The 15,328-nt window shown below is 51.4% G+C and overlaps 2 protein-coding genes across 5 annotated transcripts in view; one reads left to right on the plus strand and one right to left on the minus strand.

Moving 5' to 3' along the window:
- Nucleotides 1-3,277, plus strand: part of CCDC138 (coiled-coil domain containing 138) — a 33,772-nt gene extending 30,495 nt beyond the window's left edge. For 2 of the 3 annotated variants that reach the window (XM_061155361.1, XM_061155365.1), the window contains 2 exons: nucleotides 1,086-1,224; nucleotides 2,743-3,277. In XM_061155361.1, the coding sequence (XP_061011344.1) occupies nucleotides 1,086-1,224; nucleotides 2,743-2,908 (305 nt within the window). In that variant the 3' untranslated portion in view covers nucleotides 2,909-3,277. The remainder of the gene's footprint in view (nucleotides 1-1,085; nucleotides 1,225-2,742) is intronic. The other variant, XM_061155362.1, reaches the window with a different exon arrangement.
- A 6,062-nt stretch (nucleotides 3,278-9,339) lies between these two features.
- The window catches only part of EDAR (ectodysplasin A receptor), a 52,521-nt gene continuing 46,532 nt past the window's right edge, over nucleotides 9,340-15,328 (minus strand). For both annotated transcript variants that reach the window (XM_061156288.1, XM_061156287.1), the window contains exons 9-12: nucleotides 15,170-15,242; nucleotides 14,269-14,428; nucleotides 12,904-12,964; nucleotides 9,340-11,575 (exon numbers count right to left, since the gene is read on the minus strand). In XM_061156288.1, coding sequence (XP_061012271.1) covers nucleotides 11,253-11,575; nucleotides 12,904-12,964; nucleotides 14,269-14,428; nucleotides 15,170-15,242 — 617 coding nt within the window. In that variant the 3' untranslated portion in view covers nucleotides 9,340-11,252. The remainder of the gene's footprint in view (nucleotides 11,576-12,903; nucleotides 12,965-14,268; nucleotides 14,429-15,169; nucleotides 15,243-15,328) is intronic.

Below are 15,328 nucleotides of genomic sequence, written 5' to 3' on the forward strand. Positions count from 1 at the left end.
AAGGTGATTTAAAGAAATATGGCTGAAAACTTAGCACATGTGAGGAAAGACGTGCTTTTACAAATCTAAGAATTTCACCAAATTCCACAGCTCAGTGAAGTCCAGGATAAACCCAGAGAGACCCCACCTTGGAGACACATGATATTAAAAGTGTCAGACTGTCAAAAACAGAGAATCTTGAAAGCAGCCAGAGAAAGTGTGGTCTGTGCACCGTGGAATATTATTCAGCCTTTAAAAAGGTGGAAGCTGACACCTGCTACACCACAGATGGGATTCACACACGTTATGCTCAGTGTAATAAGACAGACATAGAAGGGCAGATCCCCTGTGACTTAACACATGTGAGGTCCCTCGTGTTATTCAGGTGTAGAGATAGGAGGTAGGAATGGGGTACAGAAGCTGGGGGTTAGAGACTCATGGGACAGAGTCAGCTGGGGAAGGTGAGCAGCTCTGGGGTGCATGGGGTGATGTTTGCACAACCGCATGTGTGCACTTAACACTAGCAAACACTATGCTTTTCCAAGTGGTTACAATGCATATTTAACCACAATTTGAAAATTAAATATAAATGAACTTTTATTGCTCAAAAAAATTCAAGCAAGGAAGACTACAGAAAACATAAGTCTTTTCAAAAAGATTTTATTAAAATCTTCACTCTTTTCTTTTATGACTCTTTCCCACTTTTGCTTTTATGCTAAAAAGTTCTTCCTTATTCACTGATTGTGCAAGTTGTCATTAACATGTAAATGAAATTCTTAGATTTAAGATGTTTTTAAAAATTACCACCCCAACAGAATTTCTTATTAAATACTGCTAAAGCAGTATTTAAACAGCCTCCTCTTATGGACTTTATTCTCGATTCTGCTTAATGGAAGAATCTGACGTCTGAAGAATGGAACTGTCTGACATCATTACCTTCAGTTTGCTTGTTCAACAAGAGCCAGTAGATATTTTAATTCTTCCAGTGATGGTATTTTCCCCACAGTGTCAGAGTGGAAAGAATGGAAACCCTACCCAGCAGGGTTAACTGCGCCCCCCAGGTGCTGCTCCTTTGCCCACTGCCCCTGACAACACCTGTCTTGCAGGTGCCCTGCAGCCCTTTCTGGAGGCCTGCAGCTGCTCGCTCTTCTTCCGGACCTGCTCCGTGCTGCTCCGGGCCCCGAAGCTCGACATCCACGTCCTAGAGAAGCTCAGTATCATCCTGCAGAAACTTTCCAAAATCAAGTAAGGATTTCTGATTTCTGACCTTTCTCATCAGAAGCTAGCTCACTGTGATCATTTAGATTTCTGCTTCCTGCACTGGCTCCACTGTGATTATTGAATCAGAGTTTCCAGCAAGTGTGTGGTGTGTTAATGCTGGTCTCAGGCCGCACACTTAGTGACAGAGTGAACCCTGAACCAGCTTCCTGCAGGCTGGCGCACTATGATCACAGGTGGCAGATGAAGGTGTGTCCTGCTGGTGCTTACTGTGGATGCACTGGGTCAGGGGTGAGAAGGAAGCAGGCAGAAAAGACTGTGACCAGTGCTGGCCACAAACAGTTGTGAACGCACTGCTGCACTGGTTTGATTTCATTGCCGTAAGTGAGGGCTTTCTTTTTCTATTTCTTCTTTCCCTGATGCAAGCATTGGTATTTAAATTATTTTTTTTTTAAAAAGGACATGGACTTTAAGCTATATTTTCCCTGAATCTCGTATACTCTAGTGTTTCTTTGAGGGGAATCTGAACACCTTCTGTGTGTTGTGTTTTTATGACGTGACCTCTTGGTGTGGTTCAGTGAACACAACGCACCCTGAAGTTACTTGTGGTTGTGTGACCGCAGGTCAGCCTGTCCTGCCTGGTGTCACACACGATGTGTAGTAAATTATTTGTTGTCATGTTGTGACCTCACCCTCAGTTCAACAAGTTGCTAGTTTAGCTCTGGTGTCATTCAGGCTTGTCAGTTCATTGTCCTTCTTTTCTCTCAGGCGGGCTGGCCGTGACTGTCTTGATTTGTAATCAGTGAGTTCTCCAGGAGGCCTGTGGTCCTTCACCCTCTGTGGTGCCCTGAGGCTGCCAGGGGTGTTTCATTCCTCCGAGTTCTCGCTCCTGGAACTGGTGGAAGTGTAGTTCCCATGTGGCTGTGTCCTGGGCCAGAGCTTTGTAGTTTGTGTTCATTTCAGGCATAGATAAAGAATTGGAACAAAGCATGAATGAGGGGCTGGGAATCCTTGATGCCCAAGCCAGCCTTAGCATAAACCTATAAATCCAGAGAGATGGAGAATCCTGGATGTGAGGTGGATGGTTATAAAGGTTACCACAGAGGGAAATAGATGTGGACAAGAAAGTAAGAAATACGTTACCAGATACGAGTCTAACTTATTGAAAGTGAGGTTGCTGACTGGTTGCTCTGCAGAGGACAGTGGCCAGGAGCTAAGTCAAGAGGTCAGCTAGTGGTCTGCTCCATGAAGAATCTGACATACCTGAGACATGGTGGTCGAGTACTTGACTCTGGCTGGCTGAGGGCAAGCCCGCTCTGGTAGTGACTATGGTGTAGGCTCCAGGGTGATGAATTGTCCTCTTTTCTCCTTGAATACTTTTCCACGTTAGGCCTGTTTCACAGATCGTGTCTTGTCTGTCTCGACATGTGAATCCTCTAGTTACCTATTTCCTCCGCTATGTATGAAACAGGCTGCCATTCACATGTAAGGCTCTCTCACTGTTCTTGAGTGTGAGATGGCATTAAGGTGCTCCCTCTCTTGCAGGAGTAATAAGAAGCTCTTTGAACTCTTCACAATCCACCTGATGCTTCAGGAGATACAGAGGACGACGCACCCGGAGCATGCCTTTCTGTGCATCAACCTCAACTCCACTTTGTTCAATTTGGGTCTAACGAAGTGCAACTCCCTGGCCGCCAGCACAAACCCTTAGACTGGTCGTTACTATTTACAGATACTGCGTGCGTGTTGCTGCTTGTCAGATTGTAAAAATCAGCAAAGTAACTAAAAGTCTACTGAGTAAAGTTACGTATGAGTAGCATCATTTATCATGAAAAATGGGGAAAAAAAATTTTTTTAATTTAATTTTATTTTTTTTTAAGTTTTTTAAAACTTTTAAAATGAAACCCATGGAAGCTGCAGCAAGTTTGGACTTTTTCCATTTGGCTCAGGTGGTACTCACGTACACAATGGAACTTTCAGGGCAAATGACACTGGGGCTACTCTTTGTAAAATTGTTTTGGGAAAATTCTTAAAATTATGTGATTATTTGGAATAAAATTGGTGTTTGTGTGGGAGCACAGTTAGATCATATTGTTCTATTTTCTTAACATGTGAAGAGCCTCGCCTTCCATAAGTAGAAGCACGTACATCTGAGCTGCCATGGGCCCAGCACCGGGGACCTCGCTGCCATCAGAGGGGAGGGGTATGACCAGGGTCCAGGTGAGCTGGCACTCGGGGTGTGGGACAGAGGGTGGACGCACAGAGGAAATCAGAAATTATACTCCTTAGCATAACTCTGATCCTGGGATCTGGAGACCTGGGCCTTTTCAAGAGAATATAAGAATCTGTGCAGTTTGTGAAGCAGAAATCCATACAGAGAGCAGGCTAAGGTGATGTGGAGGCTTTATAGGAACTTGAAAATGCAGAAGCAAAAATGAGCATCCTTCGTCAATGCTACAGGAGGTGGAGTCGATACTACTGGAGGTGGCGTCAGTGCTGGGGGCAGGCAGACGGCGTGGGCTGGCACTTCTGAAGGGGCCAAGTTCTGGGCCACAGCCGAGTGGAGATGGACGGCACCTGTCCCCACCGGGGAGACCATGAGGAGGGGGCTTTGTGCATACACATTGTTGATGGAGGGGGAAGGCAGACGGAAACCACTGCCTTCAGGAAAGGAGACTTGCCGGGGGTTGATAGGGAGCCACCCCTCTGGCCCGGGGGGGTGGGATCTCTGATCTGAGGGTTTACGGCTGGTGGACATGCCTGTTGTCAGTGAAGACAGTGGAAAAACGTTTTCAGATTTGTAGGTGTTCAGAAGTTATACCACTTACCCACTGTTCCTGAGAAGAGAAACTGCACAGATTATTCTATCCAATTTAGGATTGAGTTTACAGAATCAGCATCATAACCAAAAGACTGCAGTGAACACTGAAACCACTTAAACATAGGTAGGTTTAAATCATTGTAGTTCATGTATAAAATGGAGGGAAATGTTAAATTTCTTGGAAGGGTAAACAATAGGGAGAGCAGTGGTTGAGAGTGTGTGCATGAGATTCGACTAGCCAGCATCAGGAGCAGCAGCTGTGGGGCCTGGGGTCAAGGTGGGGAGGGCGAGGTGAGTGAAGGGCCCTTCATAAGTCTTTATCAGAGATGGAGTTGAACATTCAATTTCAGTGGTAACGTTGACAAAACAGGGCTTCCCTGACAGCTCAGTTGGTAAAGAATCCGCCTGCAATGCAGGAGACCCTGGTTCGATTCCTGGGTCGGGAAGATCCATTTGAGAAGGGTTAGGCTACCCACTCCAGTGTTCTTGAGCTTCCCTTGTAGCTCAGCTGTTAAAGAATCTGCCTGCAGTGTGGGAAACCTGGGTTTGATCCCTGGGTTGGGAAGATATCCTGGAGGAGGGAAAGGCTACCCTCTCCAGAATTCTGGCCTGGAGAATTCCATGGACCGTATAGTCCACTAGGGTCTCAGAGTCGGACACGACTGAGCAACTTTCACCTCGACAAGAATGAAGAAGGCTACAAGAATGCTTTTGGGAAATGTCAGAGTAAGTGTTAAAAGCAGAAGAGATTGCTTTTAACTGAAAACTAAAATGCATATATGCTACTGCTAAGTCACTTCAGTTGAGTCCGACTCTGTGCGACCCCATAGACGGCTTCCCCATCCCTGGGATTCTCCAGGCAAGAACATTGGAGTGGGTTGCCATTTCCTTCTCCAATGCATGAAAGTGAAAAGTGAAAGTGAAGTCGCTCAGTCGTGTCCGACTCTCAGCGACCCCATGGACTGCAGCCTACCAGGCTCCTCCATCCATGGGATTTTCCAGGCAAGAGTACTGGAGTGGGGTGCCATTGCCTTCTCCAAAATGCATATATAGACATGGCAAAACATAGAAAGCCAGGAACATGAACAAAAATATTTAGGATAAAAAAGGTTTTTAAAATATAAATAATTTCTCTATTGCTCTACGCTGATAAATTTGAAAATCTGGATGAAATGGGCTATTTTCTAGAAAAAGACAAACTCAGAATTGTCTCAAGAAATCGTCAATAGAAAATGATTTAAGTCTTTTGTAAGTGTGAAAATTTTTTAAATGACATTAATTTCAGGTGTTTTGTAGGCGAATTGTTTAAACATTTCAAAGAGGAAATATTTAAAACTAATTAAACTGGCCCAGAAGGTAGAAAAAAACATTCTAATTCATTTCACACAGCATGAGCCCAGCACCAAAAATTGTCCAAAAAGTATGTTTCAAAAATTTCAAAGAAATAAGAACAACACCAACTGTATGTTACAGGAACATTAATCCATCACCAGCTGGGGAAGCATGCATTCTAGAAATATCAGATTGGCTTTGTGGTAAAAAAAAATACATATTTTATTATATTTGCCAAGCAAAGATAGAAAACCATACACTCAATAAATGCCTAAAATATAATTCAACTTATATTCCTGATAAAGGGCTATGTTTAAAGGGCTATGAAATCAGTGAGTACTATGAGACACTGGATATGTGCCTATCAAAGTTGGGACTGAAACAGCCCACCCACCCATCCTGTGACACACGGCCGGTGTTTCAGGAAGCATAACTGGGGAGGGAGGTGCGGGTGACGGGCCCACCTGGGGGCTGTGGGGTTCTTTTAGAGGCTCAGCAGGGTGCCCGGTTGCGAGATAGTCACACACATTCAGAGTTTCTACATACTCCCGCAATCACTAACTAGAAATTAATGTTTCACTTCAGTGTTAGTAATAAGTTAACAGTTTACATGGCAAACTTTTATGGAACAGGAATCACATACCAAGGAAGGTTCAGAACCTGATGAGCAACTGCCCAGGCTTGGCCAGGGGGACATGGAGGAAAACCCGATGAAACAGACCCTGAGTTCCCGGTGGGGCTCTGCTGTGTCGGGACCTCGTCTCCCCAAGTACTTCACATGCTTCAGCCAAAACTAATCCCAATCTGAATTCCCTTTAGAACATGGGGAAGTCATCCTAACTCATCTGGACTAATAAACAGGCAGGATTAGAGAAGGAAGCTTCTCCTGTTTGTCAGCACTCAGCTGAGTTCTTATCTGTTCTGTTGTTTGATCCTCATCAGACCCTCACGCTGGGTCTTGTCCTTGTTGACCTCTCTCAGGCTGGAAGAGACACGGCCCAGCACCCGGCCACAGCTGCTCACACGGTGACCCTCCAAGAGGGGAGGGCGAACTTGCAATGCTGGGGGTCAACCCGGATCTGGTTGGGGCTCACATCTGCTCCTCCAGCCTCTCCACACCTGCTGGAATAAGGAGTAAGTAGAGAGTTTGATTCCAGTGGGAGGGACTGACTCCATCCTGCAGGTTGCCATGCAGCTAAGAATGTCGGGGACACGTACACACCCCCAGCTGGTGGCTATGTACAAGACCCCTGGAGCCAGAACTGACAGGTGGGTCACGAAGGCCTGGGGCCCAGGGCCCTGACCTGGAGGGCAGAGAAGAGGGGCCGTCAGGGTGGTGGGTTAAACATGACCTGTGCAGAACTGGGACCTCTGAAGGCAACACAGGTGGTGAGACCATCTACAGGGTGCTTCCCAGGTGGCTCAGTGGTATAGAAGCAACTGCCAATGCGAGGACGCAGTTTGATCCCTGGCTGGGGAAGATCCCCTGGAGGAGGAAGGGCAACCCACTCCAGTATTCTTGCCTCCTCTATCCTCCCGTGGACAGAGGAGCCTGCCAGGCCACAGTCCGTGGGGTCACAAAGAGTCTGACATGACTTAGTGACTAAACAAGTCTTCAGAGGGCATGTGGGACCCTGCCTCAGTGACACTGGACTGTTGAAGAGAGCAGCTGAGATACCAAAGTGGAATATAAGCCATGTTAGCTGGGTTCAAAGAAACAAGATGGCTAGAGGTACTATGAAGAGACAAGAGACTAACAAAATGGACTATAAAGTTTTCAAAAAGTAACTTACAGAAATGAAAATGTAACTGTTGAAATCAGACAACAGATAAGATTAAAAGGAGAATTGGTCATAGTAATTATGCAGAATGCCTGTAGGAAAGCAAGAAAAACCTAGAAGACTCTCTTACGTGGAGGATGAAGCATGAAAGGATCTAACACACATGTAAACGTGCTCCAGCAGGAGAAAGTGCCACAGAGAGATCTGAGAAAACCACGGCTGGGGGTAAAATGAGAAGGATGGAAAACACAACTCTCCAGTTCAAGAAGCAAAATGAACTAGAAGCAAGACAGGTGCAAAGAGATCACTCCTTAGAAACATCAAACTGGAAGAAACGGAAGGACACCAAAGACCAGCAGACGCTTACATGCAGCCAAGAGAGAAGACAGGTCAGCTGAAAGGGCAGCACAGGTGGGTGACTCCCTGCAGCCATCTGCCAGGTGTCCTTATCATCACCCTTCCCAGGACATTTCAGACAAACCAAACACTTAGCACCACCAAGCTCCACCTAAATCTCTAAAGGACATACTTCAGGAGGAAGCAGAATGGTTTCAGAAAGTCTAAAAGGCAAGATGAAATAACAAAGAAAATGATAAATAAGTGAGTGAGACTCAACTCTGAAGAGCCGTGTTCAATGTGGCTAAAACACTTTCCCATGAGGGTGCATGTCTAAGGGCTGTTGCGGTATGGGGAACACAAGGTGATGCAGAAAGAAAACAACTCCTGTTTCTACTTTTAATGTCCTGCTGCTGTTTGAAAGTATTTTTGTTCACGTTTAAAATTTTACACATATGTAAATGCACAGGGAGCATGTGTAGGAACACACAGGTGTGCCCCCTCCATGGTCTGACCTTCAGTGACTCCACAACTGAGATGAGGGTGGGTGACCCTTTGTGTCCCACTTCCCAGTCCCTCATCTAAAGCAGTGAGCTTTCGGTCTGGGCTGCACATTGCAGTCACCAGGGTGGGCTTTAAAGAGTCCTTTCCCTCCCCACTGCCACCAAGTCTGAATTAACTGCCCTGGGGAGCCCTGGAGGGTGTGGAAGTGCCTCTGGTCCTTCTAAGTGTTACTGCTTCCCTGCCAGGATGCTGGTGAGGCTGGTGTGTGTGGACAACCCGCCAGGATGCTGGAAAAGCTGGTGTGTCTGGATGGCCCTGTCAGCCTCTTGGCTGTGGAAACAGCAGGTGGGCTGGAAATTGCTGTGACCCTAAACACAGCCCTTCTGAGTCAAAGTTTATTCATCTAGAAGGTGAGCCTGTCCTGACAGCTTCTGGGTTGCCGTGTTCAGGTTCGGGACACAGGGTGTGTGTGTCGTGACCACACAAAAGGTTGTGTTTGAATACGGGGGCGAGAGTCATGGTGACCCTGCACAGGACTCTTGAGGAGATTCCAGGTGGGAGGACCCTGGGCAGCAGAAAGGATGGCAGGCAGGTGGCCGCCCCAGGCATCTGCTGGCCATGCTCAGGCCCTGCGATCTCAGGATACCAGGGAGCCAGCCAGGGCTGTCTTCTTGCTGGTGGCCCTGAGGCACAGGTCCTGTTGTGTAGGAATTCTCAAAAGCTGTGTTTGTCCCTCTGCCCTTTACCTGCTGTCACTGCCGCCCCGCCGTGGACCCTCGGCTGTGTCATCACAAAATTCCCTGAGCCCCTTCGGTCCTCGTATGGTCCCCCACCCTTGTGGTGTCCACAGGCGCCTCCTCTGTCCCCTTCCCAGGCCTCCGCCTCCTCCTGTCCCCGTGTCTCTCCAGAGCTGGTCTTCCATGAGTCAGGCCTTCCCTGATGGCTCAGACAGTAAAGAATTCAATCCCTGGGTCATGAAGATCCCCTAGAGAAGGGAACTAGAGAATACTCCAGTATGCTTGCCTGGAGAATTCATGGACAGAGGAGCCTGGCAGGCTACAGTCCATGGGGTTGCAAAGAGTCATACATGACTGAGCGACTTTCACTTCCCCAAGTTAGGGAAGATCTGGGCAGCCTGGCTGGATGGTGATCACTGGAGCGGCAGTGCCCGCCCGGGCTCCTGCTCCAACCCCTTGGCTCCCACTACAGGCAGGCAGCCCTTGTCTGGGGGGGACAAAGCCAGCTGGGACCCCCGCTGGCCTCAGCACATCACACACAGGTGACAGCCAGGAGCAGAGCCACAGACCTGCCTACCCACACCTCCCGCCCCCGCCACCTCCCCCAGCCGATCCCTGGAAGCCGGGGGTCTTCTTGTTATTAGTTTATTGAAATTGTAAAACATAATAAGTTATATAAACAGATCTAGACACAAACATTGACAATGAAGGTTCCACTGGCCAGGGCCCACAGCTCTGGCCGGGGTATTTTCTGAGTGTGTTTATTTCAGCAGGAACAGTGGCTGTGGCCACACGGGGCAGCAGGGGGAGCCCAGCTTTGCTCGGTGAGAGTCCTTGTAGACTCAGTGGTCTGAACCTGTCATGTAGGCTCAAGCCCTCCAGAGTGACCCCTGCCTGGGTCTGTCTCCAGGTGAGCAGATGACGAAGGATTGAGTCACTGTCAGGACGAACTCCCTGCACACGGTGGGTTGAGCCCCCGAGACAGGCCTGGCACCGCTGGCCCTGTGGCCACCTGCTCTGCCTCCTCTGATGTCAGCAGCCTCAGAGAAGGTGGCTTCAGCAGCAGCAGCATCACAGAGCCGGGATTGTGCCAAGGGGCCATGGGGACAGAGGGTAACCAGGTTGTGTGTGTGTGTGTGCCCAGTGGGGGCACAGCAAGCTGACACCACAAACAACAATGGTGTTAAATGGCCGGCATGTTCTGTGTTCAGGGGTGGGAGGCTGTGTGTTGCCCTCTGCATACACCTCGTTTCCTCCCCAGAAGCATTTGTCAGTCATGGGACTTGTCATTTCACAAAAGTATAAGCCAGAGACTGATTTCAATTTAGGAATAACTAGGGTCAGGTCTGTCCCTGGGGGTTGAGCAGAGAATTCACAGTTAACCACCCTCAACCTGCATGCTCACCCCTGGTTCCTGGCTCTGGCCACGGCAGATGTCCTCAGGGAATTTGCCAGAACAAGGCTGTTAAGCCCCTCTCTCAGTGTCTGCCAGACACTTGAAGTCACAGTGAGAACTCAGTTCTGTTTTCATTCCCATTTCCCCAGGCAGCTCACAGTACACTCACATCCATGGAAGGCCTGGCATGGTCTCCAGACCCCCTTCAGGTATGCTTGCCCCAACTTTACTTTCTCTTAGAATCACAGAATAACCTCTTATTTTCAAAAGAGAAACAAACTGAGCCCTGAGAGGGGAAGAAATTGGCCCCTGTTAGCACAAGCAAACCAGGTCCCCATGGCTACAGACCCCACGTTCCCCAAGGGGCTTGGGAGGCCCACGAGGCACATCCCTGTCCAAGACCCTCTGGAGCCTGAGGATTCCATGTTTCCCTTTCCAAGCAGAGCCAACCACTCATTTCTGTTTGAAGCAAATGACTTGTGTCCCTGAGCACTACTGCCCCAGAGGGTCCAGTCCACTTGAAAAAGAAAGCAGAGGCAGTTCAGGGATCCCGGTCCTGAGGCTGGACTTGTGCGGCACTGAGTGAAGCCAGGAGGCTGCCCTTGATTGGACATCCGTGGGGGGCAGGCATCCTGCAGGCAGAAGGGCCGCAGGGACAGTGAGCCCAGGGTCCCGCAGGCGGTGCAGACCCACACTGAGCCTGGAGCAGGAGGACGTGGTGCCTCTGCAGCCTTTTCCCAACCTCAGAGCTGCGTTCTTCGTGGGGTGCCCCCCACCCCCAGGGAAGCAGCTCCCCCAAGCTGTGCCCCCATTCCCACACCCCCTTGGGCTGTGTGCCGTCTTCCAGAAAAGTACGTCTCCTGGGGCGGTGCACTCCCCACAGGACAGACAGGCTCCATTATGTCCTCCAGGCACCGCTGGTGCACGCTGGGCAGTGCCGAGCGCGTCCCTGGAGGAGCAAGTGGGGGTGGGCCAGATAAATGCACACAGACCCATTGTGCCTGGTGAGGCCAGCGCAACCTCATGTCCACACGGATCTTCTGTCTGGTTAGACTGGGAGACAGGCCTGTGTCCTCCTGTTCCTCGGACCAGCGAGGTACCCCTGGTGTGCAGAGGAGACAGCCTGGCCTTGGGGACTGCGGCCCTGCTCAGGATGCGGGGGGCGGCGGGGCAGCGGGCGGCGGGACCCCCGCCCACTCCAGGATGTCTGCACAGAGGGACTCTACGGCGTCCAGCCGCTCAATCTGCACCAGCTTGGTGAGCAGCTCGGGGATGCTGTAGCCGGCCGTACTGATGCGGTCGAACAGCTGCAGCCCGTCCGTCATGCCACCGATCTCGTCCCGCTTGAGCCCAAAGCTCTCGGCCAGGTGGCGCCACGTCTTCACCACCGCCTTCTCCGAGTTGTACGTGGCACTGAGCATCCGGCTGGTCTTCTCCAAGCAGTCGAAGGGCAGCTCTGTGGGGCTGAGGCCTGAGGGACAAAGGGCCATGTCAGACATCAGCAGAAGCGTGACACTCTAGAACAGGATTTCTAGAACCTTTTTTAAAATTGTAAAATATAACACAAATGCAGAAAACCACACAGAATGCATGCCTCAGGCGACCAACTCCTGGGACACTGCCAGCCACACTCGAAGCCTGTTTATTCCCCTGACCCCAGCAGCTCCATTGGACGTGGCCAGCCTATTCAGGTGACCCTCCCAGTATCAGGTCCCTTTAGGGGACCAAGGTCATTCTTAAAAGGTGCTCCGAGGACAGTCCTGCCTGGGTCACCTGAGCCAGTGCCCTAGCGGTACTCGGACCCCGCTATATGTTAGACTCAACCAGGAAGTGTTTCACTCCACGCTCTCCCCTCTTCCTCCTGCTAAGTACAGCTGACAACCCACCAGCACAGGTGGAATGCTCTCCTCCCAAGAAGAAAACAGACAGTATCTGCCTTCATACAGCAAAATGCCATAGGACAACCCTGGTGCCGCTCCCTCTAATGCCAGCAAAGTGGGATGGGAGCCTAGGTCCACCCCCGGAGGCCAGGCAGGGACCCTGGCTTCCTCCTCATCTGGCAGCTGGTCACAGGCCTCCCCGCCACCACGGTGTTGGTAGAGACCACTCGGAGCAGTGGATGTCTACCCACACCCCTGCACAGGTTGGGCTCAAAGATCCACAGCCGCCTGGGGGTGACGGGGGCACCCCTCCTCAGCCCAGGCGTGTCAGAGGAAACCAGCTGCACAGAGGGTGCAGATGAGACCCCGAGTCTCAGAGAGTCACGTGAAACTGTTCCGGTTTCAACAAAGTGTCACTCATCACACCAAGAACCAGGAAGACCTCAAACGCATGAAAAAAGACCATCAGTAAATGCCGACAAGGATAACAGAGATGTTAGGGTATCTGACAAGGACTGTAAAGAAGTCGTGATCAAAGTGCTTCAACATGTAATTACAAACATACTTGAAACAAATGAGAAAAAAAAAAAAAACCTTAACAAAAAACAGAAAATGTAAAGGAGAACCAAATGGAAATGTTGGAACTGAAAAAGGTAACAATCGAGATTAAAGCTCAGCTGACGAGCTCCATGGCAAAATGAAGAGGGATGAGTTAGTGAGCTGGACAGCAGAACAGACATCACCCACCTGAACAGCAGAGAGAAACTGAAACACACGTCCCCCCACACCTCCACTGGCCTGCCCCCCCACCGCCCCCACTCTGATGAGCAACTTGGGAGGGGGTTCTTCTCAGCCTCTCCTGGGGCACCCAGGGTGCTGGAGGGTCCCTGTGGAGTCAGGGCCCCACACCTCCCCTTACCTTCCACTACACCACACACACTGGCATACACGTCCAGTATCTTCTTCCTTCGACTCTGAATCTGTGAAAAAAGTTAGTGAAAGTTGCTCAGTCATGTTCAACTCTTTGTGGCCCCATTGACTGTAGCCCGTCAGGCTCCTCTGTCCATGGCCAGAATACTGGAGTGGGTTGCCATGCCTTCCTCCAGGGGATCTTCCCACCCCAGGGATCGAATCCAGGTCTCCTGCTTTGCAGGCAGATTCTTTACCATCTAAGCTACTGGGGAAGCCCAAGAATACTGGCGTGGGTAGCCTATCCCTTCTCCAGCAGATCTTTCCAACCCAGGAATTGAACCAGGGTCTCCTGCATTGCAGGCAGATTCTTTACCAACTGAACTACCAGGGAAGCCCAGGAAAAGCTAAGAGAGTATGAATTTTCAGAAAGGGGGTGTCAGCAGCACAGGCCCATGTCTTCCATCTCCATGTCAGCGGGGCCCCTTCCTGATTCCATGTCAGAAATGCTGAGCCACATCCTTGCCAGAACGTCTGTCACATTCACAGAAGAAAGCCCTCCCTGGGGTCACCCGGCTGAGCACCCTCAGTGTCCATGGGGCTTCTCCGCTCCACTAGACATTCAGACTCACAGACAGCCAGAGGCCACATCCGGCCTCACTGGCTTCAGTCTCTCCAGAAGGACGGACCCTCCGGCCCAGCTCAGCAGGGAGTGGGGGTGGGGTTTCCGCAGGCACAGAGCAATGCAGTGCTCTCCCTGCAGGGCGGGCGGCTGGGGGCCTGGGGTGGGGGAAGGGGGGGGGCAGGTGCACAAGGCCCCTTGGAGTCACCCTCTTTGGACAACTTCACAGCCCCCACCCCCAGCGGTCAGTGAACTGGGCACCAGGGCACATTGCTGTCAAGACCCGACCACTGCAATTCCAACTGGGCACCTTCACTGTAAGCAGTGATGCCAGGAGCAGAGGTAACAGGCCCAGGTGGGGACAGTGACCCCCCGTGGTGCATCTTGGCCCCCACGCGGTGCATGCCCAGCCTCTGGGCAGCAGGCTTGTGTGTGTGTGTGTGTGTGTGTGTGTGTGTGTGTGTGTGCATGCACGCATGTGCCCACATGAGCGTCTTGTCTGGTTGGACCTATTCAAGTACATTTACAAGGGATTCTGCTGTCCTGTGCTGTTCCCAGCAATTTAACCTTTTTTCTCTTGGCTATTTCTTCATTTCTTCTCTCAAGCTGTATGACAAAAGAACTAACTTCCCTGTCTTCAGTCTCAGATTCTGAACCTGTCTTCTGCTGGGGCCCAAGGGAGAAACCCCCAGAGCTGGCAGAGCGCATTCAGTGGAAGGCAGCGTTTGTGGAAGAGTCGGGCGCGGGCCTTACCCCAGCCGCCCGGGTGGCAGTGGCTGACTTGTCCCTAGCCAGGTGGACCAGCGACAGCAGGCACAGCTCTGGGGGGCCCTGCCCATCTGGGGCCGGCTCCTCGTCGCTGTCCAGGCTCCGGTTCAGCAGCTGCTCCTTCTCTGATGAGGCGTCGTTCTCGCTGCAGAGACAGGACCACAGTTACGGGCGCTGTGCCAGCCAGCCTGGCCCGCTGCCCCAGGGGTGGGGACCGTGGGCGCCGAGACCTGTCCCTGCTTTCCCTAGAGGCTCAGGCACAGACTGCAAGGTGGAGAGATGCCGCTCTGCGGGCCCAAATCTGCACCGAGCAGACGGGCTTCCAGCAGCAGCAGGTCTGGCAGACGCCCAGAGTGACGGGGACGCCCTTTGAGGAGGAGCGGGGTTCAGGATGCAGGCGCCCAGAGTGACGGGGACTCCCTTTGAGGAGGCGCGGGGTTCAGGATGCAGGCGCCCAGAGTGACGGGGACTCCCTTTGAGGAGGAGGGGGCCTTCGGGATACCCCACGGGAGGTGGGCTCCAGTCACACCCTGTCCCTCGCCCGGGGCCATGGCCCTAGTCATGCCCCCAAAATCATTCCACACAGATGATAAACAACTTTATAGGCACTCCACTCGCTTCCTGTGGTTTGGCTGAAGACTTATTTAAGAACAAAGGACCGTATGTGCTGGTGACTGGCTGACAGAGACCAAGCCCCACCCAGTGCCCGCTGGAGGCCGAGACATGGAGCCAACAGCCAGCGGTTTCAGGTCCCAGGGGAGAGCAGGCAGGCGCTGAGAACCCTGGACCACCGCCCCCACCCTGTGGCCCCCACAGGCCCAGCTCCACTTCCTGCTCAGACCCCAGAGACCACCCCCGCTTCAGCCGGGCTGCCTTCCTGACTCACCTCTTAGCTGATTTGGCTGGAGCCGCCGTGAGCTTCTCGAATTCATCCTTCTCGGAGAAGATCACCACGTTGTCTGTGGGGGTGGGAGGGGGAGGGGGGCGTCAGGGCCTGGCCTCCTTAGGGGTGGGAGGGGGACATGCTCCAGCCCCCCACCTCCTA

The sequence above is a fragment of the Dama dama genome, chromosome 11 (genome assembly GCF_033118175.1).
Source record: "Dama dama isolate Ldn47 chromosome 11, ASM3311817v1, whole genome shotgun sequence".
NCBI classification, from domain to species: Eukaryota; Metazoa; Chordata; class Mammalia; order Artiodactyla; family Cervidae; genus Dama; species Dama dama.